We start from the raw sequence: 27603 nt of genomic DNA on the forward strand, positions 1-27603 counted from the left end.
GCAGGGGGGAGGGTGTCCCTCCCCCCGCTTGAGGGGGGGCGCAGGGGGGGGCACCCCCCCGCTAATTTGCATGTATCGACCAGGAGAGCCCCCCCCCCCCTTGATATCGACTACAGCAAACGTCGATGCAGGCCACGATCAGTCGGCACTGATAGCTGGGCGCAGGGGCTGAGTTGATTGCATCCATAGTCTGCTGCCGCCGCCCGTCTTCTCCACTTCCCGCTGTCGTGTTAGCCGTGCGCCGCTCCCTTTTGGGTGCATGACTCCAGGCCTCCTACACATGGCTGTCTCTGAGCCACCTCCTTGCCACTGTGTTGGGTAGGTTACTTACTGCCGGCGGGGCAGGCAGCGGCGGTGAAGGCAACATACGTGGAGCTGCTGTTGTTGGCGCTGGCATTGTGCGCGCGTGCGGATGCCTCTGCAATTGTATTCAGGCACAATTGTTTGGCGTTATGCGTAGAAGGGCACAACATGAGATAAGCGCCTTGGCTGTGCCGGTTTTGCCCTGCATTGCTCTCACCTCGCAGGGCCAGCGCGGCTCCGCTGCACACCACCCCCAGGGAGTTGATCTGAGCCGAAGAGCCGCCGGAGCCGTCCTCCGCCGGTTCTACAGCAGCCATGTACCTGCAGCAGCGGCATGCGGTAACCAGCATACGGAACAGTGATCTCGGGACGGTGCGCAGGTTGTGCGTGGTGCGCGCGCTAGCGCCACGGCAGCAGTTCCCAAACGACGCAGTACAAAGCACGCCGATGGCTGTCGCAGCAAAGAGGCAGCAAGCCTTGCAGTTGGGCTACGCAGCGCAGCGCGCTGTGCCGGCACGTACCGTCCGTAGAGCGAAGTCAGGAACTGGCCCGGAGGGCACTGAAGCGCAACCACCTCCTGCTGCTGCTGGCCACTGCCGCTGCTATCGCTTGCCGTGAACGTTGCAATTGCGTTGGATGGGGTCGCCGGTGGGAGTGCCGGCGGCAGTCCCGCCAGCGTCAACCCGCAGCGGAAGGCCACACCGCTCAGCAGCCCCGTGTCGCTGGTTCCAGAGTCGGTTGAAGCGGCGGCTGGGGCAATCGCCCAACGGATTTCGGTTAGCACGGTGCCGGACGGGCAATCGTACGACCAGGACACACCGATCGCCGCATCCTCAATCATGCGGCGGCGTTGGTGACTGCCGGTGTCGCCACGGCAACTGTGCGGAGAAAACGTAAGGGAGATCGCGTCTCGATACATCGTATGCCTGAATCTCGCGCAACAACGTACACTAGCAAAGTGAACTTCACGGCGGACCGTAACAAGCAGCACAGCACAGGATCGCACCCGAGTGTCACACTGGTGATGTAGCCGGTGCTATCCGCCGTGGGATTGCCCTTAGTGGCAATTGCGGGCTTATGCCCGCTGCAACCTAGAAAGGTCGTGGTGCAGAAGTCCGATTTAGTGGCGAGGTCCAAGGTTCAAGACAAGGCTCAAGATCCAAGGCTCGAGGAGGAGCGCCATGGCTCCTCGGGTTGCACGAACTGGCAGTGCTCCACTACTATAACGCGGCGTTTCCCTAGCTCGATATGCTAGGTGTGCAGGCTTGGATGTAGTGGACTTTGAAGAGCGGCCTAGGACTTGGAGGTTGTAGTTTCGGAGGTTGTGACTCTTTCGTGGTGAGGCGTCAGCGTGAGGGGGGCGGGCCCTCTCGCCCTAGTCACCTTGCCCCGTTAATCCATGCCAGGCCCTATGGGCCGGCGTTGTAATTATTATTATTACTATCCGCCGTGGGGTAGTAGTACAAGCCTGCACGATTGCATAACGTGGGTTGTTGTCATCAGCGGCCAGGTTCGCTTCACGGATGCTGCGGAAATAGGTGGCAGTTGCAGCTCCTTTTCATTTTTCTAGAACACCGCCTCACCGCTCACAGACGTGATGAAGTCCGAGTTTGCGTCCCCGCAGGCGAGGGCATGGAACTGGTCGAATGGTCCGACTGTAGCAGGCACACCCGCAGTCAAGCTGCTGCTACTGCCCCTCATGCTGCTGCTGCTGCTGTTGGCAGTCGCAGCTGTGGCAGCATCCATGCACACGGCGCCAAGACCCGTGTACGGCGCATCCCCGGAGCTGCCGCTGCTGCTACGGGCGCTGCTGAAGACCAGGCGACTGACCAAGTAGCCAGGCGGGCACACGGTTGCTACTGCCGGCGCCGCCCCCATATCGTTACCAAGGGAGCCGAACACGGGGGAGCAGCCGTTGCAGGCAGGAACACCTGTTTGTGAAGTAGGAGCGGCAGAAATTGTAATCATGATGCGTTAAGAAGAGCGACGCCATTGTGGGGGCATGTCGCACCCGTAGAGAGCACTGTAAGCCCTGTGTGTGTAACACGTACACGTACCGGAAGCGACTGGGGCTGGGGGTGATGGCGGCGCGGGGACTGGCGGCGGCGATGAAGTGGGCGGCCGCGGCGCAGGGGGCCGAGGCGGCCGGGGGGGCGGGTTGGGCGGCGAGGGCGGAGCGTCCGGACGGTACGGCGCCGGCGGCGGTGTTGGCGGCCTGAGAGAGTGGGGCAAAGGAAGGATACCGGCTATCAGAACGTGGTGTACAGCTGACTTGGATGTTGAGCGCGCATGGGACATTTGCAGCAGGGGCCGCACCACAACCCTACGATGGGTTCCGTACTCACGTTGGTGACGGCTGGGGAGGAAGCGGACTGGGTGGCTTCGGAGAAGGCGGGGCCGGAGGCACGGGCGGCGGGCTGGGTGGGGTGGGGGGCTTGGGCGAGGGCGGCGGCACTGGCGGCGAACCTTGGGGCGGCGGAACGGGTGGGCTCGGCCTGTTGACGTGGGAAATGCAAGGAGGCCAAAGTGACATCATCAGCTACCTACGACAGGCACAGACCACTGCTGGCTTGAGCTTCATGCTCCATGTAATCGTTTAAAGACACCCATACGTGCCCGGCATACCTTGGAGGCCGCGGCGGCGGCGGCGGGCGAGGCGGCGGGGACGGCGGTGGCGGCGGTGGGGGTGACGGGGGACTGGGCATGGAAGTGTTGTCATCGGCCTGCTGCAGCAGGGTGCGGCGCGGCTTCGGCAGCTGTACTCCAACTATACGGCTGTGGCCACCGCCGCTTCCTCCGTTGCCACTGCCGCTGCCCTGGATGCTGGCCACGAGGCCGGTGCTGCCCATCAGAACGGGATCGCCCTCCTCGTGCAGGCGCACTCTGGGAAAAGGGGGGGGGGGGAAATCCCCGGAAAAACAGGGGGTGCTTCCCCGGAAAAATCTTCCCCGTATGCTTTTCGAAGAAAGTCGGAGTTTGTACGGGGAAGTCCTTACGGGGAAGTTCTTACGGGCAAGTGAAGCCCTTTTACGGGTAAGTTCAGCACCCGAACGGGAAAGTCTTGGGAGCTGCTAACACACTTAGGATCCACACTGTACACCACGCAATACTGCGTTATCTATGTTATCCTTTTACGACACCGGCCACACACCTGCTCCTCATTGACAAGTCCATTACGCTCATGCAACACTACACCAAACCGTATGATGTCTGCCTTATATGTATGCGTGCAAACCTTAACGTGCAACAATGACTAGCGCCATCACTTGCGTGTCTGCTGGTACAATGCATCCGACAACCTTGATGCCCACCTCCACCGCAGCCGCCACATCTTCCTATGACTAAACTCCGTCTTTGGCACCATCATGCCCGCCTCCACCCCTTGTGCTGCTGGACCAGCTGCTGCCCAGCCATGCCGGATCCTTAGTTGCGCCTCCACTGCCTGCTTGTTGGCTGTGTTACATGGTTGCGCCTGCATGCACGCGGCCACACATACATGTTACAGCTAGCCACAAACGGCAGAGACGACACCTTGCAGCCAAAGTCAGGGAGGCAGCGTATAAGAGACAAAAGCCCTGTGCACGCAGGGTTGCCAAGGAACCACCTTACGGGTACCTCAGCATCTCCGTCATGCTTCACACCGATTTACCCCGCCACCTCCCACCAACACACACAACGACGCACAAAGACTGCGTCTGTGTATGCCAACATGTGTTGCGGACACTCACCGTTGCTGGGCACAATGTTGGAGGTGTAGTGGCAGTCAGCCAGCCGTCTGGGGGACGGGTCCGGAGGGAAGCAGCAGGGGTTGGGTGTGCGATGGGACAGGGTTGGGTACCAAGGTGTGGCAGGGCAGGGCAGCGGGCGGGTATGTGACACGGGATTAAGGTATCATGGCAAGGTAGCCACACATATATGTTACTGCTCGTCATTCCTCTGCCACAAATGGCAGAGACGACACATTGCAGCCAAGGTCAGGGAGGCAGCGTATAAGAGACAAAAGCCCTGTGCACGCTGGGTTGCCAGGGAACCACCTTACGGGCACCTCAGCATCTCCGTCATGCTTCACACCGATTTATCCCGCCACCTCCCACCAACACACACAACGACGCACAAAGACTGCGTCTGTGTATGCCAACATGTGTTGCGGACACTCACCGTTGCTGGGCACAATGTTGGAGGTGTAGTGGCAGTCAGCCAGCCGTCTGGGGGACGGGTCCGGAGGGAAGCAGCAGGGGTTGGGCGCCAAGGTGTGGCGGGGCAGGGCAGCGGGCGGGTACATGACACGGGATCAAGGTATCGTGGCAAGGTAGCCATAGATTCCAACACCTTACAGGCAGGCAGGTAGGCAGCAAACTGTCATTTGTTGAAGCCCCCCTCCCCCCGCCACACGCACACACATAACGCGAGGAGGTGGACTTCAGCCACCTAAGCCGCCTATGGCCCAGCACCTACGACAACTCCCTAAACCCATCTCATGAACTCACCCCAAAAAGCTCCTGAAACCGTTCCCAAGAGTGAGAGGTTGAATCCTGCACAACACACAACACACAACACACGCGGGGTTGACGGGGGCCGGGCGGGCGGGCGGTAATCCACGCATCCCATTGTCATTGCAACCTGTCGACTAACCTGTGGACGAACGTGTGTTGCCGGTAGTGTTGCAGAGCCATGTTGGATGGCGATGATGCGGGCGACCGAGAAGACAAACTTTGAAGCAAAGCTGATAGAAACGGACGCTGACTCGTAAACCTTACGTGACAGCTGGCTTCAGCTGACGTCTGAGCAGCGTCGCCGAGCCGGTCAACGAGTCAGCAGCGCGAGAATTCGCGGCCCCAGCCAGCAAAGTAGCTACTGACATTTGAGGTAGTCTTAACTTGTGTTCAAAACGCAAATTAGCGAGGGAGAGCGGAGCAAGGGACAGCGACATAAGTAAGTGCAACAGCTGCAGAACAGCTGAGCTCTTGCTGAGACAAAATGCAGTGTATCAAGTATAAGTAGGTACTATCTTATGTATGCTACAATATTTACGTAAGTTAACACGCTTGTTGCTTGAAGTCAGGCTCGCGAAACCCCATGCAGATGCTCGCCGGTCGCCTCTTCCCCCCCCCCCCCGCCCCGCCCCCCCGCCCCCCCGCCCCGTTTCCAGTCCATCAGCCTCTACCGACTTTCCAAATCCTCCCTGCCTACATGCCTGTTCTCTGGGGTTCAAGGTGTGGATGTGACATTGGTGCCGCACCTTGTCCTACACCAGGCCCCGTCCCCCACCACCACCACCACCACCACCAACACACACACACACACACACACACACACACACACACACACACACACACACACACACACACACACACACACACACACACACACACACACACACACACACACACACACACACACACACACACACACACACACACACACACACACACACACACACACACACACACACACACACACACACACACACACACACACACACACACACACACACACACACACACACACACACACACACACACACACACACATGCCCGGAGCGTGAGGAATGCGCATCAGCAAACTTCCAGCCAGCCAGCAACTTGTCGGTACAGTAACTCCGGCGTTCGACCAGCCATGCACTCCTGCTCTGCCGCTGCAAACTGTTTGCTGTCTGCTTGGGGTACGGGCGTCAGCTGCACCCTATGGGACCTCGCCAACCTGCCTGAACCCTGTCCCATCACACACACACACACACACACACACACACACACACACACACACACACACACACACACACACACACACACACACACACACACACACACACACACACACACACACATGCGCGTTTGTTTGCCAGCTGTTTGCGCCTGACAACTCAGGTCACCGGCTGCACCAGCCACACACCCCAGGCAGGCCGCGCGATTGCCCCCGAAAGAGTTCCGGTGAACCTCCGTGCAGTTCCGGGTTGGGTTGAAGTGGGGTGGGATGGGGTCGACTGCGTGCATCATGGAACAAACCCTAAGGGCCTTAATGAGCTTGAAATTAAGGGAGCCTGCACATATGCGAGCACAAATCCGCCAGCAGCAGAGACGTGGGGGTTCCGGGGAACCCCGGCTACGGGTAAGTTTTTGAACAAGGGATGGGCAAACTGGATTGAGGCACAGATACGGGACGATTCCCGGGCCTAGGTTTCTACAAGGACAGGAATGCACGTCGTGCTCACCACCTTGCTTGTAACCACACACACGATTCCATCCTGTTTGGGTATGGGACTGCGGAGGAGATGAGGGCAGCACATGAGCGCCTGGTACTGGTCAAGGGCCTGCTAGAGGATGAGTCCCGTCCCCTAGGCACGCTCCTTTGCATTGGTGCCGACACAGCATGGGCAAGGCGGCAACTAACTGTGGTGAAGAATGCACTGCGGGTGTCGAGGAAGAGGAAGGCATAAGTTAGGAGGTGGGGCCACCAGGCGGTGGATTGATCAAAGTGAAGGTAGACGGTGTGACATGGATGGTGGCTGGGGGCTTAAGGGTGTGTAAGAGTGGCGGCCGAGGGTGTGGGGTGGGGCACCCACCACAGTAGGAGCAGGGGTACCTGCTGAACGGTGTAATAGAAGGGAAAGTACTTGACGCCCCGTACAGCACGCGAATCACTAGCAGAATACGCCAAATCTATCCCTTTGGGATTCCGGGGAACCCCGGCTACGGGGAAGTTTTGCCCCCCTTCCGGGAAAGTTTTGGCCCCTTGCGGCAGGGCTGCCCGTTGGCTCCGTTGCTCTACCTCGCTGTGGCACAAGCCCTTCTGTCATGGCTACGCAGCCGGGGGCATGGTGTGCTCGCTAACCTTGCGTCGGTGCTGGCGTCCCAGTATGCGGATGATTGCACGCCGTTTCTGGAGGGGTTTCAGGCGGTGCCGGGGTTCCTGGCGGACATGGATGTGTTTCGGCGGGCGTCTGGACAACGGTTAAATATGACTAAAGTTGAACTGATGGTGATGGGGACGGTCGGCGGTGCTGGCGCCCTGCCGGCCGGCATGGCTGGCCCGCCCCTGCCCCCTGGCTGGCGTGTGGTGCCGGCGGCCAAGTCACTAGGGGTGCATTACGGGGATTGGGGCGCATGCTCCCCACCAGTTACGTTTGAGGCCGTGATGGGGGTGCTGAGCAAAATCGCGCGCATGCCCGTGTCCATGTTTGGTCGGGCGGCCGCGGCGTCGGCTTATGCTTTGGGCAAGGTCCTGTATCATTTGGAATTTGCGGGTCTTCCCCAACTGTACGTTGTGGACCGGCTGCTAGCCAGGGTGGCGGCGGTGGTGGATCGGCGACTGTCGCCGGCCCAGTTTGATGCCAGCCCACATGCACGCCCGGTTGGCCTCTCCATTGACCTTATGCAACTGCCTCCGGCGGTGGGGGGGGCGGGCCTGTTGCCGCTGGTGCCGCATGTGAAAGCGCGGCAAGCCGGTCTCGCGGTCCGGTGTGTGTTGGGTGTGTGTGGTCTGCTGCCGTACGTGCCCCCGTGGACCCGGGTCGCGGCGGCGTGGCTGCGCCAGGTGCACCCGGCGGCAACGCCCCTGCGTTTCTTGGTGCGGGGGGCCGCGGACCGTGTGCTGAATAAGCCGCTCACCCCGGCGGGCAAGCCGTTTGCGCGCCTGCTGAAAGCCATGACTGCATTGCCCGCGGTGACTCTTGTGGCGCCGCCCGAGCCGGGCGCGTGGGTGAGTCATGTGCCGTTGTGGGCTAACCCGGCGCTGTGTGTGGACGGCCGCACGTGGGAATTGGCTTTCGCGGATTTGTTCGCTCTGCCGGGACTGGCGTGTGTGGGCCAGCTGGTTGCAGCGCATGACGGCCTGAACGAACTGCGGCAGGCATTGACAAGCCCTTGGGCGGAGGGCTCCCGGTCTGGTGAAGCGTGTGCGGATATGTATGTGACTGCTGTGTGGAGGCGGGTGCTGCACTGGAGCACGCGGGCACGCCTGCCGTCGCCCCTGCCGGGGCCGGCGTCGCCTCAAGAGGCGGCCGACCGGTTTGCGGCGGCGGTGGCCCTTCTTCCCGCTGGCTGGGCTGCCGCCGCGCGTGCGGCCCAGCTGGCTCGGGGGCCTGCCGCCGCGCTGCCGCTCCCGGTGGCCGACGTCGTGAGTGCTACGGCGGAGTCGGTGCAACGGGTGGTGCGGGGACTTGGATGGTTGCAGTGCGGGGGGCCGCCCATCCTGCTCACTGCCTACACGGTGAAGGCGGGGACCGTGCTACAAATGGCTCCACAGTTAGCCGCCCTGAAGGCTAAGCATTTGCAGTATGTGTGCGATGCGGGTGTGTCGGGGGTGGGGGCTGCCCTGGCGGCGGGGGCCTTCGTGTGCACCTTGGCCCGCTTGTGGTCGCTGAAATGGGAGAATCATCATAAGGAAGCACTGTGGCGTGTGGCCGCCAACGCTTGCTGGGCGTTTCCACGGCATGCTAGCGAGCGGGCGCGAGGCGTTACTGTTGACCCGTGTTGGGCGTGTGGGGTGGACATGCAGGATGGGGACCGGCGTCACTGGTTTTGGGACTGCACTGTTGCGCTGTCACTGCGGGAAAGTATGGGGATGGCTATGGGTTTCCTGCCGGAGGAGGCTCTAAGTGCCTTCTCTCGTGAGGAGTTGTGGTTAGTGCGCCCGCCTGCGGGGCTTGCGCCACCTGTGTGGGATGTAGTGTGTCTCGCTGCTATGTCTGCCCTGGACTTTGGTCGGCAGCGTGTGGTTATGGCCGGGTTGGCGGCGCGAGCGAAGCTGCCGTCGGCCCGGGTGCTGAGCATTGGACTTGCCGTCGTAGCTGACTTCTGGGGTCGTCTCCAGACGTTTGTGACTTTGGGTGTCAGGCCAAAGGGTTGGGACGCTGTGCCGTTTGCGCATCCCTTCATATCTCGGGCTGTTGGTGACGGCATGGTTTTGCGCTTGCCGTATGACGCTGATTCCCCGCCCCCCTCGCCGTGAGAGGTTGTGCGTGGTTGGTGGCTCTGTGTGTGGGCAGGATGCACGTGTGGGCGACCGTTCTAGTACCTGGACGCTTGCGCCCTGGTTAGTGCGTGCGCTGTGCGTGTGTCCTGCGGCCTAGACGTTTCCCGGCACTCCTGTGCCTAGGCTTGTGGCGTTGAGGCACAGCGGTGGGGCTCTGGCGGGTTGAGGCTTGGCTAGGACTCACTGTGCGCGGAGTCACACGGACTTTGCCCGCGGGAGGGTTTGCAGCAAAGTCGGGGTTGGGCCCTGATAGCATGTGATGGCTCGGCGTCTTCGGGAGCTGGGACTGTCCCCTCTGTAACATCCGCATCCTTACGGGAAAGTTCAGCATTTTTCCGGGAACGGATTTTTTTTCCGGGGAAGACCTTTTCCCAGAGTGGCGGCGGCCTGAGGAGGCGGAGCCATTGCCACCGGCTGGGGCTGGCAGCGGAAGAGCAGGCAGCGGCACGGGCGGGCGCGGCGGCAGCGCCGCCGCCGGCGGCGCCGCCTGCTGCGCCGTTGGCAGCGCCGGAGCGGTCGCGCACAGCAGCTGCAGAGTCGCAAGGCTGACGGCGGAGCTGGCACCGTAGGCAGATGCGAAGGTCCCCTGGAGGCCGTAAGCGACCATGCCGGACGGGCAGGAGAAGGCGAAGGCGCCGCCCACGGCAGCGCAGGGACGCGGCAGGTTGCGGCCGTCGCCAGCCGCCGCGTCAGCACTGCTCCCATCACCAGCGGATGACGACGGCAGAAGCGGGATCGTTGCACCACTCGCGCAGGAGAGCACAGCCTGCGTGCAGGCGTGGGTGGTACAGCGGTACTACGTTGATGCGACGATGAAAAGAGCGAGGAACGCGTTTCATGCACAACAGGCTCGACCAAGGCGCATCAGAAGGCGGCGACAATCCCTTGTGGTGCCGCAGCGCGTTATGGCGTACGCACACACACGCGCGCACACACACGCACCGTGCAGATGCCGGCGGCGTCAAAGGTACCGCTAATTCCCACCACAGCCCCCAACGGGCCGCACGACTCTCGGTAGGTAGATGCGGTGACGGCCGGCAGCGGCGGCAGCACAGCCCGCTGCTCTGCCGATTTCAGCATGTCGGTGGAGGGGGCAGGCTCCAAGTCGTCCACAGTAGTGCTGTTGCTGCTCACGCTGCTGCTGCCGCCGCCACTGCCGCTGGCAATGCCGCCGCCGCAAGACGTGCCGACGTCTGCAATGTATCCGGCGGCATCCAGAACAAGCGACACACTTGACAGGGCCGGGAGAGCCGAGTCGAGCGCGCAGCGGAGAGAGAAGGCCAGATGCTGCTCGCCGTACTCTGTCACGGTGGTGCCACCGTAGCCGCCGTAACCGCCATAACTGCCGTACACGCCACCGCCACCGTAACCGCCGTAACCGCTCTCCTGCGGCGGCACTCCCGGGCTCAGTCGCCACGGCGCGGCGCGCGGCGCGGGAGGGTCAAGCCCTGGGACGGGCGTGGGCGCAGGGAAACCGAACATGGGACTAGTCGCGGTGACTGGCGCTAGCGAGGCGCCGGCAGCAGTTGAGCTGCTGCCCGTGCCTGAAGCTGCAGCATCCGTGCTGCTGTTGCTGGAGCTGCTGGCGTTTGATGCGGACGCCGCGACGGCTGCGATGTCGGCAACGGTGATGACGTCACCCATGAAGGCTGCCCCGCTGCGGAAACACACGCGGTCAGCGGTGGTGTAGCTGTACGCATTGCTGCCGCTGGTGCTACTGCCGCTGCTGGAGCTGCTGCTGTCAGGACGCTGCGGGACGGTGGCACCGGCGGCTGTGGACCAGGGCTCTTGCAGCAGGAAACACGCATTGATGAGGTTGCCGCTACTGCTGCTGCCAGTGCTGCTGGGGTAGCCAGGCAGATAGGAAAAGAAGACGCACCTGCACGCAACAAATTTGCACCACAAAGCAGCACACAGGAATGCAAACTTATATGTACATAGCCACGTATTGCAAATGCAAAGCCATGCATGTAACGAAACCCGGACATCACGCCTGTTTCCTGGCATTACACCGCCGCTCACCGTTGTGCAACCATGCAGGCGGCCGCGCACTCGAGCTCCGAGCGCACCGACAGCGGGTTGCTACTGCCGCCAGCCGAGTCGCCAGGCGGCAGTAGCAGACCGGGCACGGGCATAGGCAGCGGTGCACCGCCGGGGCCGCTCGGGCGGGATAGGCAGTAGAAGTCCGGAGTAAGGGACACCTCAGGCGGGCCTGCACATCGTTGATGCACACGGTGCGCGCGGGCAGGCAATCGCATGAGAAGAATATGTTGACTTCTCCGGAGCGAAGTATGAGCGTCGGAGAAGGCAGGTTCTCACGACGATTAAGTGGTATGGCACGGAGTGCCGTACGAGGCGCTATTGCGCCTCTAAGTAGCGCAGCTGCTGCTGGTAGCAGCATCTGCCGTTTGTCTCTTTCTATCTTACAGTACTGTTCTGCCGTGTTTTTGCTATTATGGCTGAAGTGCCTACTTCCCGCCCACCCACCCTTGATCTGCCGGTGGGAGGCAACTGAGAGACGCCTAACGGCCACTAGGTCAAAGTGAACTTGGGGTTTTCGGGTTTTCAGCACCGACTGTTGCTTGCTGTTTGCTTTGTTTCTTGTAACGTTGAGGAGTGAGAAGTGTGATGCATATACTGTTTCCTAGGCAGGCACCACCTTTTACGCCGAGCTCCAGAAACTCGAGTTTCCAGCTCCCGACACGCTTGGCACGCACCATCCAGGCACACCACCGGCGCCAGCTCCAGACAGCTCAACGACCAGACGCCAGGCAACAGCAGCAAGTCCACAACGGGCGGCACACCCGCCAGCGGCGGGGCGAACATAGGGGCAGGTACGGGCGGTGGAGGCTGAGGAGGGGCAGGGGAAGAGCAGGAGCACAAGAAGGCACATGCGAGGGAGTGAGCGGCGGCGGGCAAAGGATTGAGCGTGGGACAAGCGCACGCCAGACGGCCCGGCACTTCCTCCCCAAGCCTTCCGTCCTCGCTCCCCCGGCCTCCACGCCGGAACGCCCCAGGCCCCGCCGCCTGCGTGTCACGCAAACGGTCTGCATCCCCCACGCCTGCTTCCCATCACCTCCGCGCCGCCGGCGCCAAGTAGCCGTGAGACAGGTCGGCAGGCAGGCCAGCAGGTAACTTTGCGGGGCGGCGGCGGACGAGAACGAGGGTTGGTGGGGAGCAGAGCGTGATGCAGCAGAGGCGTGCATGTGAGGGTGGACAAACCGTGCTGGCAGCTTGGCAACCCGAAAGGGGCTCAAGGCACCCGCGCACATGACTACTGCGTGATGCAGGGCACAAATGCAAAGCATCAAGATGTACCTGCTGTGGAAGCCGAGTGCCCGCATCGCTGCGGCTGCCACCCGCCTCGGTAGCGGTGGCGCCACACGCAGCGGTCAAGCAGCGCCTCCAGGTCCAGCCCGCCGCCGCCGTCACCGCCTGCTGCATCGAAGTCGTAGTTAGCCTAGTTCATACGTCAGCAAGTCGCAGCAGCTGCAGTGGCAGCCACTTACCTGCTGCAGCCGGCGGTTGACAAAGGCCGCCCATTGTCGGAATGCTCCACGTAACAAGTTGGTACCACATCGACATCAACGTCCCGAGCCGGCCTACCGCGTGCTCCACATGTAAGCGTCATGCTTTTGTTGGGGCCAGCTTGTCCAACGCTCCTCTATTGCAGATATACAAGAAAACGGAATATAACGGGCGAACGGCCCTCCCCTTCATAACAGTGGTAATGTGGCATACACAGGTTCTTGAACAGCGTCCGCCCTCCTCGCCTGCCCTTGCCGGCCCCTTACCCCGACACTTTCCAGACTGTCTTTCTCGGTCCTCCTGCGCCGTTGCACTCACCTTGGCCGCCAGGCCGCGAGGAACGCGGACGCGACGCGCACCGGAACCACCACAACCCTTGACCGAATTGCCACGCCCAGCTTGCCACGCCGCCGCATTCCGCCACCACGGGCACGTACAGCACACGCGGCGAACGCGCACCGTGCGCCTCGAACGCAAACAGCGCCAGCACGCGCAGCGGCGCAGCGGGCGGCTGCCCCCAGCGCGCGCACCAGCAGCGCAGCCAGTCCGGCTCCTCCAGCGTCCAGGTCACCAGGCTGGCGGGGGGGAAGCCGCCGGCGCCGGCGGCGGCGGGCCCGAGCACGTGCTCCAGCAGGAAGCGCGTCATGACGGCGTGCGGGTCCCAGGCGGTGTTCACTTACTTGTTGGGTGGAAGCGAATGGAAGGAAGCAATAATGCGCTAGCGAGATGGGGATGGGGTAGGGATGGTATGCAACAGTCCATGTACAGGTCTGCAGTTGAGGTCGAGCCCACCAGCTGCTTGTTGATGTGCGCGCGTGCCACAGGTCAGCTGCCGTCAGCTGCATGTCCGCGCCGCCACGCACCTCGCACCGGCAGTGGGCCCGACTGGACAGTCAGGAACGCGAAGCTCCATCTGTGGCGCCGCCGGGTACAGCCGGGTACAGCCGGGTACAGCCGGGTACAGCCAGGTCCAGCCGGGTCCAGGCGGGTGGCAACGCGCACCCGGTCTATCTAGCGCCATGTAGCTGGGGTGGCAGTAGTCAACCAGCAGGTGCAGATCCGCCTCGCTCGCTCCATGCTGCACATGGGCCAGTCAGAGATGCCGGCCTGCGATGTGGACACACGCGCGGTGCGCAGTAGGCCGCGAGGAGCGGAAGCCGGAGGGTCTTACCTGCGCTATGGCTCTTCGCCAACAGCACCGCTTGTGCGCTACCCGGCTTAATGCCAGGACCAATCTTACTTTGACGATGGCTGCATGGCTGCACGGCGGCAGGGCGTCACGGGGGTCGCTAAAGAAGCGCGCCGCCCGTGAGCCATTCTTTGAGCCGTCCGCCACACAGAAAGCCGCGTAAGGACAGTAGGTGCGTAACCGCAGCTGCGACACACACATACACACAGACGGTAAAGGTATACGGTAAAGGAAGCAGGGCTCGCAACTTTCAAGGATGGGCGCGTGGCCGGGGTGGAAAAGCCTTCTATCCCACAGCGCCTAGCGGACGTACCCCCGCTGCTAGCTGACGCAGCGGGCTCCTCCTGCTCCTCAGCCACACAGCTCCATCCCGCTTCGCTCGTCGTACGTGCATGTCGGGTCCATTTGTACGTACGCTTGACACAGGCGCCGCGCCGCCGCCGGCCGCGCACTGAGAACGGGGCCCAATCAAGCCAGCGAGTCCTCTGGCGGATCCTGTGCCGCCAGCATGTGGCCGTTGGCGTACTTGGCGGTTGCGACCAGGCCGCTCACGGCTGGCACGTCATCGACTTGGGTGCCGCTGTCACTGCAGCTGCTGCCGCCCGCGACTGCAGCAGTCGGCAGTTGATGCAGCCGCGCGGCCGCAATGGCGGTCGTGGTGGAGGTAGGTCAGCAGGGCGCTCGTGGGGCCACAGCCCACCTCTGGACGTGGTCGCGTGGCCGTCCAGCGACTGCGCCGTTGCCACTCCCGTGCCCAGACGATGGGAACCACCAGCTAAAGCCTCAGCATGGGCAGCACGGCGGTTGTAGCTCGGCGCGCGCGTCGGTGCCGTGTGTGCTCATTGGGCATCATAGCAGTCGTGGTGTCCCTTAAAGCAACTAACGGACTGTGACCCAGGATGTTATGTGCGCATTCAAACCCTGTAGTCAACAGCGCAGCCATCAGCTAGGTGGCTTGGTCAGTCTCTCGGTACAGGGCTATTGGAACGCACTTAACGCAGACCTCCCCTGCCCCGGACGGCCAGAGCACGCAGACGCCGCACATACCGTACTTGTGCATGCAAGCACATGCAAGCGCAAGAACACGCACGGGGCACCAAGCCCCCAAAAGCCAGGCTGCACTGGACGGGCATTCCGCTTTCATAAACTCAGCCCTTGCTATCCGCAGCCCACGCAGGCGGTTCTCACACGCGACCGCAGCGGTTTGGTGCCTAACCACTTCCGCCGCCAAACCGCCAGTGGCAACCAACGTGGCTATGCGGCGTTGCTGTGGTTTCAAATCGCGACAGCAGTGCCCTGCGCCCCAACGCCTTTCCACGTGACCAGTCCACGTGGCTCATGCATGTACTGACCTAGGCTGAATGCCCCGCTGCGCAGCTGCAGCGGCGCGGCACGTCTCTCAAAGGCCTGAGCCAGTAAAGAATTGCGGACGTTGAGCAGCATATGCCTCCCTGCGCCGCAAGCGAGCTACGGTGCTGACGGTAGTTTTAACACGCGCAGACCTGGCATACACGTGCCGCAGTTGGGAACGTGCGCGCCTTGCGTTGTGCGTACGTACACGCCTCTCCCACCGTGTGTTGTTGGCGCAGGGCGGCTCTGTGTTGTCCTTGTGGGCACTCATCAGTTGCTACTTGCTTGTTATGGGTTATCCTGTAGGCTGCATGGATGGCCGCCGTTACACATGTGGCTGGGCATCCCCTTCTTGCCACGATCTCTGAGCTTGGCACGTTCAAGGGGCACAACCGTCATGCAGTCCACACCCCAGGCCTAGACGTAAGCCACGCATCCACACACGTGTTCCTCACATGAGCTGAATTCTGACACCCTGACAATGGTGACCGGTTTGACAACCCGGAAGACAGAACCGAATGCCACCTGTCGCACAAACACTCAATGTGCGCCCCCGTGTTGCCTGCAAGCAAGCTTCGACATCCGTCTCTGCTGGCGCCGTTTGCATTTAGTTTCTTAGAGCATCGTCAATATAGAACTCGAAGCGTAGCACTACGGTACGCTACAACTGTGATAGAGGCTGGGCAGTCACCGTCTTGTCATTTTGAAGCGATTCCATGCGCGCCGCCTTGACACTGTCCCATCGCACATCCATGCGAGCCGCAGTTATGAGACACGGCATGCCGCGTCACAGCAGCCACCCAATATAGGGCCCGACCGCGTCTCACTCCGTCCAGCTCAGTCGCACTGCTGCACGCCGCCCCCCAGCGCCGCCGCCGCCAGCCACGGCAGGCTCCACACCAGCCAGGCACCCACCACCCGCCCGACGTGGCGCCAGCCTCTCGTCACAGGAGCCACAGCAGGGAGGGCTTGGTGCTGGGAAGCAACCCCACGCATTTGAAGGCCCGCAGCATCCAGCGGAGCCGCTGGCGGGACGTCGTCCCCAGCGGCATCCGCAGGCGCCCCGCCGCCCGCAGCTGCACCAGCAGCAGCTCCTTCATGGTGGAAGTCTTCATCATCGAGCTCGTACCTACGCAAAGGGGCATCATGGCGTCGTGGGCTCGTAGTCAGATGTATGTCTTGGCATGGTGACATGCGACATCCAGCAGGCTTGTTAACGGTATGACGCCACACGAGCGAGACTGTAGGCGCCATTTGCAGCTGTATCTGACAAATACCGACAGAAGACTTGCGGCGACTGAAGTTGATGCGATGGAGCAACACAGGACTAGACAAGAAGAAAGGGATCGTGGGTACCTTGCAGCGGCTTCCTGTAGGGCAAACGTAAGAATATAAAGTAGGGTGCGAGGAGCTAATGGGGTTGGTATGGGCGCTGATTCGATGGTGCAGCTCCTGCGTCGTGTCAGCGTGGGACACGACTCGCGCGGTCCACTCAGGTCCACTGCTGGAAATCCAGGGAGTACCAACGTCCTCACTATTACATCATTGGTGCCAGAGCCTTGGCGCGATGGCGCAGTTGCACACTTGCACCGTTCTCTACGCACCCCAAGGTGCCTGCGAACACACTTCCACCGGTCTTGTCCGATTGCAATGCTGCACAGCGCCAGTTACGCGCATTGTGGCACGCACAGATAGCGGCCCCTAATCCACACCCATCGCACACACGTTCGCACATACACACAGCCAGCGATCGCCGCCATGCACCTCCTCCACACCCGGCGCCTCCAGCTCCGAGCTACACGCCTCTCTCTTTCTCCACGCCACGCCACTCCCCCATCCACCCACCGGCCAACGCTATGCTGTCCACCCCACCGCTATAATCTCCGCCTACACGCGCATCTGCACCTGGCCATAGCCCCACTTCTGCCACACGCTGGCGCGGTATGCCACGTCCGGCGACTTGAACACGGCTCCGGGGTTGGGCGGCAGCGCCACCTCGCCCAGCCCGCTCATGTCCGTCAGCATGTAGCCCGCACACAGCGCCGCCGCCGCCAGCCCCGTCAGCTCCAGGCGCGGCGCGGAGGCCGCCAGCCGCCGCTTGCGCTTGTGCTGCCAGCCCACTGACACCTCCTTCAGCACAATCAGCGCGCACACGGCTGCGAGGTGCAGGGGGGCAGGCGCACGGGCAGGGGCAGGGGCGGGCTTGTCAGTGACACCAGACGGGGGCCTACAAGTCAAAGGCGCAGGAGACTGCGTACTAAGCTTGGCACTGCGCGGTCCGGACTCTCTGCGGCCCCATGCAAACACACACATTTTCACGCGAGCTTGGCGCAACGCGAACGAACGCAGCGGCGGCCCGGGCCCCCACCTTCCTCCCTCCCTCCCCCGTGCACAGGTCTCAAGGCTCACCCCAGGCCAGCTTGACACCCAGCGCCCCCGGCACGCAGCGCGCGTCGCTCATGGCCGCGCCTGCAAGCGCCAGCAGTGACCCGGCGCCCAGACCCGCCTGCACCGGCTCCACGTAGCCCGTCGCCACACTGGTCGCCAGGCCGCCGGCTGCGGGGAGCAAACACAGCGATTAACACACGGGGGCGCGAATGAGGGTGAGAAGAATGGCGAGCTACGGTAGCTTTGCCGTACGCGCATGCCATGTGCGTGCGTGCATGCGGGAACGCGAGAGCAGGTTGCGGACGCTACCGTCGCTGCCATGTGCGACGTGCTCGCCTGCATGCTCGCCCACGCCCGCCACCGTGCACAGCTGGGCCCCACGCCATATCCTGCGCCACACCAGCCTTCGCCCCATGCGGCGCCCATGATGAGGCCCTCCGCCCAGCTGCGCACCTGCCATGATGGCCGCAAATGCCAATGTCCACCAGCGCATGGGGTGGTCGCCCCAGTCCCGCAGCGGCCAGTACGGGTCATCCTCGCGCCACCAGCCGCCCCCGCCGCCGCCGCCCGACCAGCCGCCCGCGCCAGCGCCCGAGTCGCCGCCGCCGCCCTCCATGGCCAGCTTATCAGAGGAAGACGCCTGCAGCAGGAGTGGTGGCAGTGGGGTGCCAGGAGGAGGGGTGCGGTTGCACCAGGCACGAGTACGGTAACCAGTGAGTCGGCGGGTCATTACGCAGTAGCGAAGACCGTTCTCAATCCACCAGTGCCATGCAGATGTTGGGACTTCCCTGAGCAGTCGACCTTGGCCGTTCGCGTTACTCAAGCACACCGCTGCAAGCGCCTCAAAGTACATATGCCCACCCCCACGACACACCCTAATCCCCATCCCAACGACCTGGTCTCTCTGCCTGGCAGCCCACTCCGGCGGCTCCTGCCACACCCTGTCCGCCATCCCGCTCACCTCCCCTTGCTGCTGCTGCTCATCTATCCTCCGCTGCTCCCCCCGCATACGGTCCATGGCGTTCAGCGGCGCCTCCTCCTGCTGCAGCCACTCGGGGTCGAACCAGGCCGGCATCTGGCCGGCGGCGTAGCGATGCGCGGCGGCCACACGCATAGCGTCCCACACTGCAGCGGCGAGCATGTGCGGGCGGACACGTCAACTCAGGCCAGGCTTCGCCGGATAGCAGGATGAGCTGGCGAATGTGGCGTAGGTTACATGGTGTAGAGTGCACTGGAAGGGCGGCGGGGGGGGGGGGGGTGCGGTGGCTAGCACCATGCCGGTCGACACCCCCTGCCCAAGCCCTCCCCCCGCTGTCCGAGTACTTCCCCAGCCCCTCCCCTGTCCCCTTACCTCTTTGCCGCTCAGCTTTGTTAATGTCTTCCAAACGCCGGCTCATGCGGTCGCCAATTATGTCCCGTGCCGGTCCATTGGTGTGCTCCTCCGCGGGAGCCGGATCTGGCCCCCGAATGCCTGTTTTACGGTTTATGCTAGCCCACCAATTGGAGTTGTCGCTGCCAGATGTGCTGGGACCGGCGGCCTCGCCAGGTTCGCCCGGCTGAGCTGCTGCCGAGCATCGCAGAAGCCTTATACGATCCCTGCAAACAAGTTAACGCCCATTGCGGGCTCGGTATGTTTTGGGCCAGCCGGGTGCGCTTGCGCTGCGGGTGCAATGCGCCGCTGTGCCACGGATTTCGCCAAGCTATTCCCGCATGAGTCCACTGCGATGCTCAAGCAGTATTTCATCAGCAGCTCCCATTCCAGCCCTCACCTCCGGAAAATCGTCGCTGCTGCACTTCGTCGCGAGCTTGCTCGCAGCTGCTCGGGCGCAAGCTGGTACAATGCGCCTGGCGACATCGTTACGGTCTATGCACATACAGTATCCTAGGTGCCGGCGACGGGAGACAGTAGTACATCCAATTGGCCCGGGCAATTGAACCGGATGATGTGTCAGTTCACCGCAATAGAGACGCATGATGGTATGCTAGTGAAGCCTCACAGAAACAATCAGTGAAGGATTGGAAAGCTATGTGAGCAGAGGCCGGAGGAGGTGGCATTGCCGGTCAGGAGCTAGGTCGGGGAGCACCCGGGAGGCCGGGGTCTGGGTTTCGTGCTGTTTCATCTCTCCCGTCACGAATGCATGCCCCGGCTCCATAATCCATGCCCCGGCTCCACAAGTACTTTTTTTGAAGATTGGAATCCATAACCATTACAGGTCAAACCCTACGGAAGTCCCGGAGTCGCAATTGCACATCGTTCAGCACGCTCGAGAGGCATGGAGCGGCTGGCGGGCGTGTGCTCCTCGCTGAAGAGCGGCAGGATGCTTGGCGTAGCGGCGGCCCAGCTCCTCGGCTCGTCGCAAGTCGCGCAGGCACGGTCATCTTGTCGACGAACGTGACGTTGCGAGGTTTGATGCGCTGGTTTTGCACCCTTTCCGACATGCTGTGTAGTTTAACTAATGAATTGCATACGCTGCGTGCAGGCGGTCGCTCGCACCCTTCCAGTCTTGGGAGCTCGATGGCTGGCGACCGCTGCCCCCTCGCCAGCTTTTGTTTACCAAGAGCTATTTGAAATGGCAAAGGCAAATATTCCGTGGCGCAAGCTCACGGGTGACCATGTGTCCGTTGCCGACGCGGCGGGCAAAAAGGTGTTGCAGGTGCGCACAGAAAGCTGCGTGCTGGGGCGCGCCGGGCGCAGGCAGGCCTTTGAGGAGCGCCTGAGCGCGTTCCAGCACTTGGCATGAGGGTGGGGGCATCCACTGCGTAGCGTGAAGGGGTCTCGAGTCAGCTGCATGACAGGGTTGCACGAGGGTTATGCAGCAACTGCCCACGCTGTGCGCGTGCCCACGACCGCTCCCCCTCCCAACAAAGCTGCCACCGCCCCCATTTCTACTGCTGCTCCTCCTGCTGCTTGCTTCTGGGGGTGTATTGCAGGTGGCGCCTGAGGCTCTGACGCTCCTGGCTGACAGCGCTATGCGGGACGTGGCGCACCTGCTGCGGCCGGGCCACCTGCAGCAGCTGGCAAACATCCTCAAGGATCCCGAGGTGGGGTGCAGGGGGCTGTTGGGGGGTGTAGATACCAGCCCAAACTAAACCAAACCCAATGCAGAAAAGCGAGGGGGCAGGGGCTGGGGCTGGGGCCCGGACTGCGGGCTGGGGGTGCGTCTAAGACCGGGGGTGAGGCGGCCCACGTGAAGCGGCTGAAGGACGCTGGCAGGACAGCCCGGATCGCGCCCTCATGCCGCCTGCTCTCCTCTCCAGGCCTCCGCCAATGACCGCTTCGTGGCTCTGGAGCTGTTGAAGAACGCCAACATTGCCGCCGGCTTCGTGCTGCCAGGCTGCCAGGTGGGCAAGGAGGTTGAACAGTGAGGGTTCACAGGCGAAGGGTTTTCAGGGCAGGGAGTCACGGGGAGGGTAGGGGCGCGCGGCCGGCCGTATCGGGCTGGGCCATGCGCCCTTTGCTAACAGCAGACGTGTGACGTTGACCGCAGGACACCGGCACTGCCGCGATCATGGGCAAGCGCGGGCAGTACGTGTGGACGGACGGGCGGGACGAGGAGCACCTCAGCCGCGGCGTGTTCCGCGCATACACCTCCACCAACCTGCGCTACTCGCAGGTGTGCGGGTGGAGCTGCAGCACGGGCGGAGAGGGGGCGGCAGGGGGTGGGAGCATGTCAGGGCGCGCCGTGGCGGCTACTCATACAGCACCTGTCCCAGTGGGGGCAGTGTCCTCATGTCTGAGCCACGGCTGTACACGCTTCACGCTGCCCGTATCCTTGTCAACCACGTCCGCACTGACTCAACCGCGCCTGTGCCTCGCTGCCTGGCTTCAGGTGGCTCCCTTGGACATGTTCAGTGAGAAGAACACGGGCACCAACCTGCCGGCCCAGATCGAGCTGTTCGCCAGCCCGGGCAGCAGCTACGACTTCCAGTTCATTGGTGGGGACGGGGGAGCTAGGCGGGAAGAGGAGAAGGAGGAGGAAGAGGAGGAGGAGGAGGAGGAGGAGGAGGAGGAGGAGGACGGGGGGTTGAATGTCCGGGCCAAAGTCAGGTGTATCTGGGCAGCAGTGCGCTGAGGAGTCCAAGCTGCGCACCCCTCTGCTCATACCTACAACCCCTGCTCCCCGCTCCCCACCACCACCGCTGCAGCCAAGGGCGGCGGCTCCGCCAACAAGACCAGCCTGTACCAGCAGACCAAGGCGCTGCTGAACGAGAAGTCGCTGACGGCCTTCCTGACCGACAAGATCAAGTCGCTGGGCACCGCCGCCTGCCCGCCCTACCACCTGGCGGTGGTCATCGGCGGCCTCAGCGCCGAGATGAACCTCAAGACTGTCAAGCTGGCCAGCACACGGTGAGGGTGGCGGCCCACACGGGGGTTACAGGCGTCCAGCACCCTCGGGGCCTGTGCGTTGTGTGCGCCTACATTGCGGCGGAGGACGCACCATGTCCGAACTACCCTGCTCCACCCTTAACCGTGTCCTCACCAGCTCCCCTGCGCTGCCCTCCCGCCCACCCCCACCTTGCCGGCCCCCCCCTGACAGCTACTTGGACACGCTGCCCACCAGCGGCAACGCCCTGGGCCGCGCCTACCGCGACCTGGAGTGGGAGGGCCGCCTGCTGGACATCAGCCGCCAGCTCGGCATCGGCGCGCAGTTCGGCGGCAAGTACTTCTGCCACGACGTGCGGGTCATCCGACTGCCGCGGCACGGCGCCTCCTGCCCCGTGGGCGTGGGCGTGTCCTGCTCCGCGGGTGCGTGGGGGTCCTGGGGGCGGGGGACGGCTGCGTGGGGGGTTTATGTCCCAAGAGCCAATGATCGTCGCTGGGGGGGGGCGTGCGTGCTGGAGCGGCGGCGAGGTTTCGGTAGGATGCGTCGCGCGAGGGCGGGTGGTGTGCCAAGCTGCCGAAGTACGGTATTTTTGGCGGACACAGACTTGTCTCGCGGCTACGAAACTAGCCCTTCACTCTTTTTGGCATGCCACAGACCGCCAGGCGCTGGGTAAGATCACCGGCGAGGGCGTATTCCTGGAGGCTCTGGAGCGCAACCCGGGCCAGTACCTGCCGGACGTGACACACGAGCAGCTGAGCACGGACGTGGTCAAGGTGCGGAGCTTAGGGGAGGAGGGGGCGGAGGAAGCGGGTACGGAGAGGGTAAGGAGAGGCTGACGGGTTTAGTTAATGAAGGTGTCTGACAGCTGGTCGTGATGTATGGTTTTGCATCCCCTTCACACTGCCCTCAACGCCTGCCCTTTTGGTCTTGTTTTCTCCCACCAATCGTTCAATGTCCTTCTCTCCCCCCCCTGCCCAGGTGAACCTGAACCGCCCCATGCAGGAGGTGCTGGCGCAGCTGAGCTCCTTCCCCATCCGCACGCGCCTCAGCCTGACCGGAACACTGGTGGTGGCGCGAGACATCGCGCACGCCAAGCTGCAGGTGCGGCTGGAGTGGGAGGGGGCCGGGGAGGTGGTAGAGCGCGCGCGCGGATGCGTATGCGGTGCCAGCGGGCTGCCTGTGCGGTGCTGATAATCGTGCAGTACCGTACGTCATGCCCGTCCCTCCGCGCCCCGGCCCCCCTCAGGAGCGGCTGGCAGCTGGCAAGGGCCTGCCGCAGTACGCCAAGGACCACATCATATACTACGCCGGGCCCGCCAAGACGCCGGAGGGATACGCGTCAGGCAGCTTCGGACCCACCACTGCCGGTGAGGAGCGGGCGCCGGGCGCTTCGTGGCATACCGGTTGTCGCTCATCTACTAACGCGTGGAGGTCACACGTGGTTTGTCACGCATTGCGTCACAGTTACTCGCGGGCTACACTCACCCCCCCCCCGCCTTCAGGCCGCATGGACAGCTACGTGGACGAGTTCATGGCTGCGGGCGGCTCGCTGGTTACGCTGGCCAAGGGCAACCGCAGCCGCGCCGTTACGCAGGCGTGCAAGAAGCACCGCGGCTTCTACCTGGGGTCCATTGGTGGGTGCAGCGGGATGGTGCTGAGGTGGGGTTGGCGGCGGGATGGCGGCGGTACTGAGTGAGCCGGCGCCTGGGTCTTGAGCTGGCCACGGACCTGGCTACGGGACAAGCGCCTGCCCTGCAATGCAGCTCCACCCTCACCCCAGCAATAGTCCCTTGCCCTGTGACTACTCCCTCCACCCTCCCCCACCCCCGCCCTCCCTTCTCCTACCCTGGTCAGGCGGCCCTGCCGCCATCCTGGCCCAGAACTGCATCAAGAAGGTGGAGGTGCTGGAGTACCCGGAGCTGGGCATGGAGGCGGTGTGGCGCATCGAGGTGGAGGACTTCCCGGCTTTCATCGTGGTGGACGACAAGGGTAACGACTTCTTCCAGAAGTGGCAGGTGTAGGGAGGAGTCGGCCTGGAGGGGGGCAGGAGCCGAGGAGTGGAAGGGGGATTATGCGCCCGAGCCCAACGAAATAGGTCCGAATAGTCAAGGAATCGTCGCCCAACCCAGAAATAGGTATAGGAGCAAGGAGCAGCAGCGTATGCAGTGGGCGTGGGCGTGCAGGGCGGAGATTTGGGGGTGGGACTCGGTGGAGCAGGACTGGAGGCGTGCGCACGAATGGAACTTGCCGGCTCGTGGCTTATGCGGGGTGGGTTGGGCGGAGGGTGTTGTGATCAGCAAGAGCGCATGCGTTGGGGCAGGGGCCGATGGTGTAGACGTGGAAGCTGAAGTGCAGGTATAGGCCATGGCGTGTGAGGTGGGCGAGGCAACAGCTAGCGTGGTGCTGGACACACGGTTTCGACGTGGACTGTGTGGCCTTGGTTGAAGTACCGGCACAGAGTCAATGTTACGTGTCAGCGGCTCAGCGCACACAAGTTTCTCCTCAACACGATGGCGGTGTCTCCCGGCAACGTGAGCGAGTAGCTCACACAGTCACACTACAAACTGCCGCACCTCGCAATGACACTCACAGTTATCGACGATGCTACTAAACGAGGCAACTCGAAGCCACGTTTGAAGCCGAGAAGCCACCTCACAGGCATACAAAGCACGGGCGGACTAGAGTCCCCAGGGGAGTCCCAGGCTGTCCCAGGCGAGCAGAACGCGCTACACTCACGGGTCCAACCGCGGCGTTATTAAGCACATTAAGCACTTACTAAAACAGATCCGTACTGTTGCAGAATCAGAAACCCCCCTCCTCTCTGCTTTTGGCTTTCGTACGGTCCACGATGGTGGACTCAACGCTCCTCTCAGCACTACACGGCTGCACTCCACTCTCTCAGTTCACTCTACTCTCTCAATTCACCCCAATCTCTCAATTCACTCCACTCAGTCGCATGCTAGCCTTACGCCTTCTCTCGCCTTTACCCTCCTCGCGTCTGGCCTGTTTGTCAATCCAGGCAAACGTGATGTGGCGAGTGCCGCTAATACCTGCCCCCCGAAATCAACGCCACCCCACGCGACTGTCATCACACGCCGCGGTTCTGGTGAGTTCCATACGTACTCCGCTCCACGCGCTGCTGTCGTCCCCCGCATCCTGGCCGACCAACCCCACCTGCTCCTGCCACTCCCGCTCTGCCACTCCAGTTCCTCCTCTCCTGACAGGCTGACACCTCCTCCCCCTCCAGACACGACCAGCCCCCAGCCGCCCACACCCTGCCCCTCACACCAGCATGTAGTCCATCTGGCTGGGCGGCAGGTTGAGCGGGTGCACCGCCACGTCCTCCCACGCCACGAACATGCACGGCGCCAGGCCACGGCTGTGCGCCTTGGCGGCGGCGGGGTCGGGGTCGTCGGGCTGGCTGGGCGGCGGCGGCAGCAGCGAGCTCTCCGCCCCCAGCTCGCGGTCGTAGGTGGTGATGGCCTCGATGTCCAGGCGGTTGCAGGCGCCCGGGTGCGTGGAGCGAATCACCAGGCGGCTGCGCAGCTCGGTGCTGGAGCAGGGGAAGGAGGAGGGGGTGGCGTGTGGGGTTGGGGGTGGGAGGCTGAAGTGGGATGATGGATACGGGTGGGAATGGATCCACGGGATGGACCCAGTGCCGTGGCACCGTTACAGGGCTAACCGTCACGCGAAGGCCGAACTGTTGTGGCCAGACCTTTTGTTCACGACACGGCTGGACTGCTGGAGCCCCGCCCCATCACGCCCCCACCCCAGCGCTGTGTGCACCCGACAGCCGTGTGCTCGCAACAGCCGCCACCGCCACGCCACCATGCGCAAGCCGTGCCGCACCCCGTCCCTGACCCCAGCCGCCCATGCCCTGACCCCCAGCCGCCCAAGCGGCCGCCCGCACCTTGTGCTGTTGGGGTAGATGAGGGCGCAGTGCACCTTGGAGCCGCGCACCGTGTAGCGACCCGCCAGCACAGGCCCCTTGTCAGCAGCCGAGCCGCCCGCCCGCTCCTTGCCACCGTGAGGCTGCTGCTGCTGTGGCGGCGGCGGCTGTTGCGCCTGCTCCTGCGTCTGTTGCTGCTGTTGCTGTTGCTGCTGCTTGGCGGGCACGAGGCCGGGCGTCGGCGCGAACATGGATTTGGCCACCTTGTTCAGTATCTGGGGGCTGCGGGACGTGACGTGGCACCGGGGGCGCAAGGAGGAGGATGCAAATTGGCGCACATGGTTCGCAGTAAGCAGATAGCCACAACTTCATGTCCTCTGTCTTTCCCCTTTCACCCTTCCCCCCCGTGGGCAGTGTTGCCATCCGCCCCAGTAGAGCAACACAGCCCTGCCAGCCCCTCCGCCTCCCCCGCCTCCCCCGCCTCCCCCGCCTCCCCACCTGGTGCGGTACAGGTAGGTGCCGTCGGGCAGGAAGCGGAAGTAGCGGTAGTAGGACACCAGGTGCACAGCCCGGTGGCTGGTGAACTCCACCACACCCGTCTTTACGTACGTGTTGCGAGCCACGTACAGCCCGTCGAAGCGCAGGTGCGGGTGCTGGATGAACATGCGGCGCCAGGAGAACCTGCAGCGCACACGTCCACAACACGCCGCCCGTCCGTGAGAGAGCGCCAGGCAAGCAGCAGTAGCGTGCAACGCCAGCAATGCACCGGGGCGCTTTCCTGCGGCATTTTGCATCACCGCACCGCCCCCTCACACATACGCTCAAATCACGCTGTACAACCGCCAGGCCGGACACACGCAGCCTCAACACTCTGGCTCGCCCTGTCGCGTCGCGCGGCGCCCCCTTCCACCCTTCCCCCCAAACACCCCCTGCGGGCATGACGCACCGGTACTGGGTGGCCATGAGCTTGTGCAGCTCGCGCGTGTCGGGTATGGCCAGGTGGAAGGCGTCGTAGCAGGCCCGCTCCCACAGCCGGGGGTGCTGCAGCGGAGCAGCAGCGTGAGGGTGGGCGGGAGGGTGTGAGCCGGAACCGTGGGAGGAGGACCGCGTGCCCTGCCCCCGACCTAGCCCGCCCAGCTGGCGCTGTCAGATGCCCTGTCTCGGCCCGGCCAGCTGCAACATCAGCAGCATTTGCTCCTCACCTCGTGCAGGCTGCGGAATTGCCGGCATACCTACAAGGCGACGGGGAGTTACGGGGTCAGATGGGGTGGCTGTTGGGGCGGCGTGGGTTGTAAGTGGGTTGTAAGATGCGGCGGTGGGCGTAACGAGGGACCCTTCCCTCTCGAATCCCTTACCAGCGCAGCTTTGCCAAGCGAGTAGGGGTCCAGCTGGGAGAATATCTTCACAAGCATTTCATTGGGCAGCGCTCGCTGTATCGGCGCGAGCTCCACCTGCTCCGACTCGGGTATCTCCTTGTTAGGAACTGTCACCAGGTTGTTGTAAAGCGACAACCACGGACGGTGGCCTGAGACCAACACCATCCTAGCTATGAGTATGAGGCTAGGGTTCTGTTGCGGGTGCCCTATAGATGTGTTGCACGCTGGAATGTTTAGAGGAGCTACAAGGAATAAATGCTTTGTGGAACTGGTCACCCAGCTTGC

General features: G+C 63.0%; 9 protein-coding genes across 9 annotated transcripts; 2 read left to right on the forward strand and 7 right to left on the reverse strand.

Moving 5' to 3' along the window:
* Nucleotides 1-173: 173 nt before the first annotated feature.
* Nucleotides 174-1609, reverse strand: CHLRE_06g254224v5 (uncharacterized protein). Its single transcript, XM_001703012.2, has 4 exons — nt 1310-1609; nt 825-1181; nt 521-624; nt 174-418 (listed from the first exon to the last, which is right to left on the reverse strand). Exons 2-4 carry the CDS (start codon nt 1142-1144, stop codon nt 324-326), a joined length of 519 nt encoding a protein of 172 aa, XP_001703064.2. The 5' UTR covers nt 1145-1181; nt 1310-1609; the 3' UTR covers nt 174-323.
* A 160-nt stretch (nt 1610-1769) lies between these two features.
* CHLRE_06g254232v5 (uncharacterized protein) lies at nt 1770-2359 on the forward strand. Its single transcript, XM_043062668.1, has one exon. The coding sequence runs from the start codon at nt 1901-1903 to the stop codon at nt 2138-2140; it is 240 nt and encodes a 79-aa protein (XP_042923374.1). The 5' UTR covers nt 1770-1900; the 3' UTR covers nt 2141-2359.
* A 934-nt stretch (nt 2360-3293) lies between these two features.
* On the reverse strand, nt 3294-5299 carry CHLRE_06g254240v5 (uncharacterized protein). The gene is made up of 5 exons (XM_043062669.1): nt 4936-5299; nt 4791-4835; nt 4462-4508; nt 4032-4078; nt 3294-3775 (listed from the first exon to the last, which is right to left on the reverse strand). The coding sequence occupies exons 1-5, from the start codon at nt 4974-4976 to the stop codon at nt 3566-3568; spliced, it is 390 nt and encodes a 129-aa protein (XP_042923375.1). The 5' UTR covers nt 4977-5299; the 3' UTR covers nt 3294-3565.
* A 4134-nt stretch (nt 5300-9433) lies between these two features.
* On the reverse strand, nt 9434-11879 carry CHLRE_06g254250v5 (uncharacterized protein). Its single transcript, XM_043062670.1, has 4 exons — nt 11296-11879; nt 10216-11152; nt 9590-10039; nt 9434-9456 (listed from the first exon to the last, which is right to left on the reverse strand). The coding sequence occupies exons 1-4, from the start codon at nt 11406-11408 to the stop codon at nt 9454-9456; spliced, it is 1503 nt and encodes a 500-aa protein (XP_042923376.1). The 5' UTR covers nt 11409-11879; the 3' UTR covers nt 9434-9453.
* Nucleotides 11880-12513: 634 nt separating this feature from the next.
* Nucleotides 12514-13539, reverse strand: CHLRE_06g254275v5 (uncharacterized protein). The gene is made up of 2 exons (XM_043062671.1): nt 13261-13539; nt 12514-13119 (listed from the first exon to the last, which is right to left on the reverse strand). The coding sequence occupies exons 1-2, from the start codon at nt 13445-13447 to the stop codon at nt 13064-13066; spliced, it is 243 nt and encodes an 80-aa protein (XP_042923377.1). The 5' UTR covers nt 13448-13539; the 3' UTR covers nt 12514-13063.
* Nucleotides 13540-14813: 1274 nt separating this feature from the next.
* Nucleotides 14814-16719, reverse strand: CHLRE_06g254300v5 (uncharacterized protein). The gene is made up of 2 exons (XM_043062672.1): nt 16618-16719; nt 14814-16469 (listed from the first exon to the last, which is right to left on the reverse strand). The coding sequence occupies exon 2, from the start codon at nt 16456-16458 to the stop codon at nt 16285-16287; it is 174 nt and encodes a 57-aa protein (XP_042923378.1). The 5' UTR covers nt 16459-16469; nt 16618-16719; the 3' UTR covers nt 14814-16284.
* A 146-nt stretch (nt 16720-16865) lies between these two features.
* On the reverse strand, nt 16866-19699 carry CHLRE_06g254350v5 (uncharacterized protein). Its single transcript, XM_043062673.1, has 6 exons — nt 19498-19699; nt 19080-19324; nt 18690-18853; nt 18182-18368; nt 17750-17896; nt 16866-17496 (listed from the first exon to the last, which is right to left on the reverse strand). Exons 1-6 carry the CDS (start codon nt 19581-19583, stop codon nt 17228-17230), a joined length of 1098 nt encoding a protein of 365 aa, XP_042923379.1. The 5' UTR covers nt 19584-19699; the 3' UTR covers nt 16866-17227.
* A 218-nt stretch (nt 19700-19917) lies between these two features.
* Nucleotides 19918-24537, forward strand: CHLRE_06g254400v5 (uncharacterized protein). The gene is made up of 13 exons (XM_001696582.2): nt 19918-20097; nt 20209-20382; nt 20660-20770; nt 20987-21070; nt 21217-21342; nt 21559-21664; nt 21875-22076; nt 22267-22475; nt 22708-22826; nt 23032-23154; nt 23300-23420; nt 23556-23687; nt 23908-24537. Exons 1-13 carry the CDS (start codon nt 20002-20004, stop codon nt 24072-24074), a joined length of 1770 nt encoding a protein of 589 aa, XP_001696634.1. The 5' UTR covers nt 19918-20001; the 3' UTR covers nt 24075-24537.
* A 5-nt stretch (nt 24538-24542) lies between these two features.
* On the reverse strand, nt 24543-27549 carry CHLRE_06g254450v5 (uncharacterized protein). Its single transcript, XM_001696332.3, has 6 exons — nt 27298-27549; nt 27145-27174; nt 26889-26983; nt 26441-26623; nt 25964-26224; nt 24543-25606 (listed from the first exon to the last, which is right to left on the reverse strand). Exons 1-6 carry the CDS (start codon nt 27352-27354, stop codon nt 25336-25338), a joined length of 897 nt encoding a protein of 298 aa, XP_001696384.2. The 5' UTR covers nt 27355-27549; the 3' UTR covers nt 24543-25335.
* Between the last annotated feature and the right edge of the window lie 54 nt (nt 27550-27603).

The sequence above is a fragment of the Chlamydomonas reinhardtii genome, chromosome 6 (assembly GCF_000002595.2).
Source record: "Chlamydomonas reinhardtii strain CC-503 cw92 mt+ chromosome 6, whole genome shotgun sequence".
Classification (NCBI taxonomy): Eukaryota; Viridiplantae; Chlorophyta; class Chlorophyceae; order Chlamydomonadales; family Chlamydomonadaceae; genus Chlamydomonas; species Chlamydomonas reinhardtii.

Coding starts and splice junctions, on each gene's coding strand:
- CHLRE_06g254224v5 (XM_001703012.2), bottom strand. CDS start 1,144: ATGATTGAGGATGCGGCGATCGGTGTGTCCTGGTCGTACGATTGCCCG. Junction 625..824: donor CTGACTTCGCTCTACGGACG/GTACGTGCCGGC, acceptor CCGCTGCTGCAG/GTACATGGCTGCTGTAGAAC. Junction 419..520: donor AGCCGCGCTGGCCCTGCGAG/GTGAGAGCAATG, acceptor ATACAATTGCAG/AGGCATCCGCACGCGCGCAC.
- CHLRE_06g254232v5 (XM_043062668.1), top strand. CDS start 1,901: ATGAAGTCCGAGTTTGCGTCCCCGCAGGCGAGGGCATGGAACTGGTCG.
- CHLRE_06g254240v5 (XM_043062669.1), bottom strand. CDS start 4,976: ATGGCTCTGCAACACTACCGGCAACACACGTTCGTCCACAG. Junction 4,079..4,461: donor CAACATTGTGCCCAGCAACG/GTGAGTGTCCGC, acceptor CCCGTCCCCCAG/ACGGCTGGCTGACTGCCACT. Junction 3,776..4,031: donor CAACATTGTGCCCAGCAACG/GTGAGTGTCCGC, acceptor GCGTGCATGCAG/GCGCAACCATGTAACACAGC.
- CHLRE_06g254250v5 (XM_043062670.1), bottom strand. CDS start 11,408: ATGCCCGTGCCCGGTCTGCTACTGCCGCCTGGCGACTCGGCTGGCGGC. Junction 11,153..11,295: donor GCCTGCATGGTTGCACAACG/GTGAGCGGCGGT, acceptor TGTTGCGTGCAG/GTGCGTCTTCTTTTCCTATC. Junction 10,040..10,215: donor ACGCCGCCGGCATCTGCACG/GTGCGTGTGTGT, acceptor GCCTGCACGCAG/GCTGTGCTCTCCTGCGCGAG.
- CHLRE_06g254275v5 (XM_043062671.1), bottom strand. CDS start 13,447: ATGACGCGCTTCCTGCTGGAGCACGTGCTCGGGCCCGCCGCCGCCGGC. Junction 13,120..13,260: donor GTTTGCGTTCGAGGCGCACG/GTGCGCGTTCGC, acceptor CTGGCGGCCAAG/GTGAGTGCAACGGCGCAGGA.
- CHLRE_06g254300v5 (XM_043062672.1), bottom strand. CDS start 16,458: ATGATGAAGACTTCCACCATGAAGGAGCTGCTGCTGGTGCAGCTGCGG.
- CHLRE_06g254350v5 (XM_043062673.1), bottom strand. CDS start 19,583: ATGTCGCCAGGCGCATTGTACCAGCTTGCGCCCGAGCAGCTGCGAGCA. Junction 19,325..19,497: donor GCAGCGACGATTTTCCGGAG/GTGAGGGCTGGA, acceptor ACTTGTTTGCAG/GGATCGTATAAGGCTTCTGC. Junction 17,897..18,181: donor ATTTGCGGCCATCATGGCAG/GTGCGCAGCTGG, acceptor TGCTCCCCGCAG/CCGGCGGCCTGGCGACCAGT.
- CHLRE_06g254400v5 (XM_001696582.2), top strand. CDS start 20,002: ATGGAGCGGCTGGCGGGCGTGTGCTCCTCGCTGAAGAGCGGCAGGATG. Junction 20,098..20,208: donor GCTCGTCGCAAGTCGCGCAG/GCACGGTCATCT, acceptor CGCTGCGTGCAG/GCGGTCGCTCGCACCCTTCC. Junction 21,343..21,558: donor CCAACCTGCGCTACTCGCAG/GTGTGCGGGTGG, acceptor GCCTGGCTTCAG/GTGGCTCCCTTGGACATGTT.
- CHLRE_06g254450v5 (XM_001696332.3), bottom strand. CDS start 27,354: ATGCTTGTGAAGATATTCTCCCAGCTGGACCCCTACTCGCTTGGCAAA. Junction 26,624..26,888: donor CTCATGGCCACCCAGTACCG/GTGCGTCATGCC, acceptor TGTGCGCTGCAG/GTTCTCCTGGCGCCGCATGT. Junction 26,225..26,440: donor ACCTACCTGTACCGCACCAG/GTGGGGAGGCGG, acceptor CACGTCCCGCAG/CCCCCAGATACTGAACAAGG.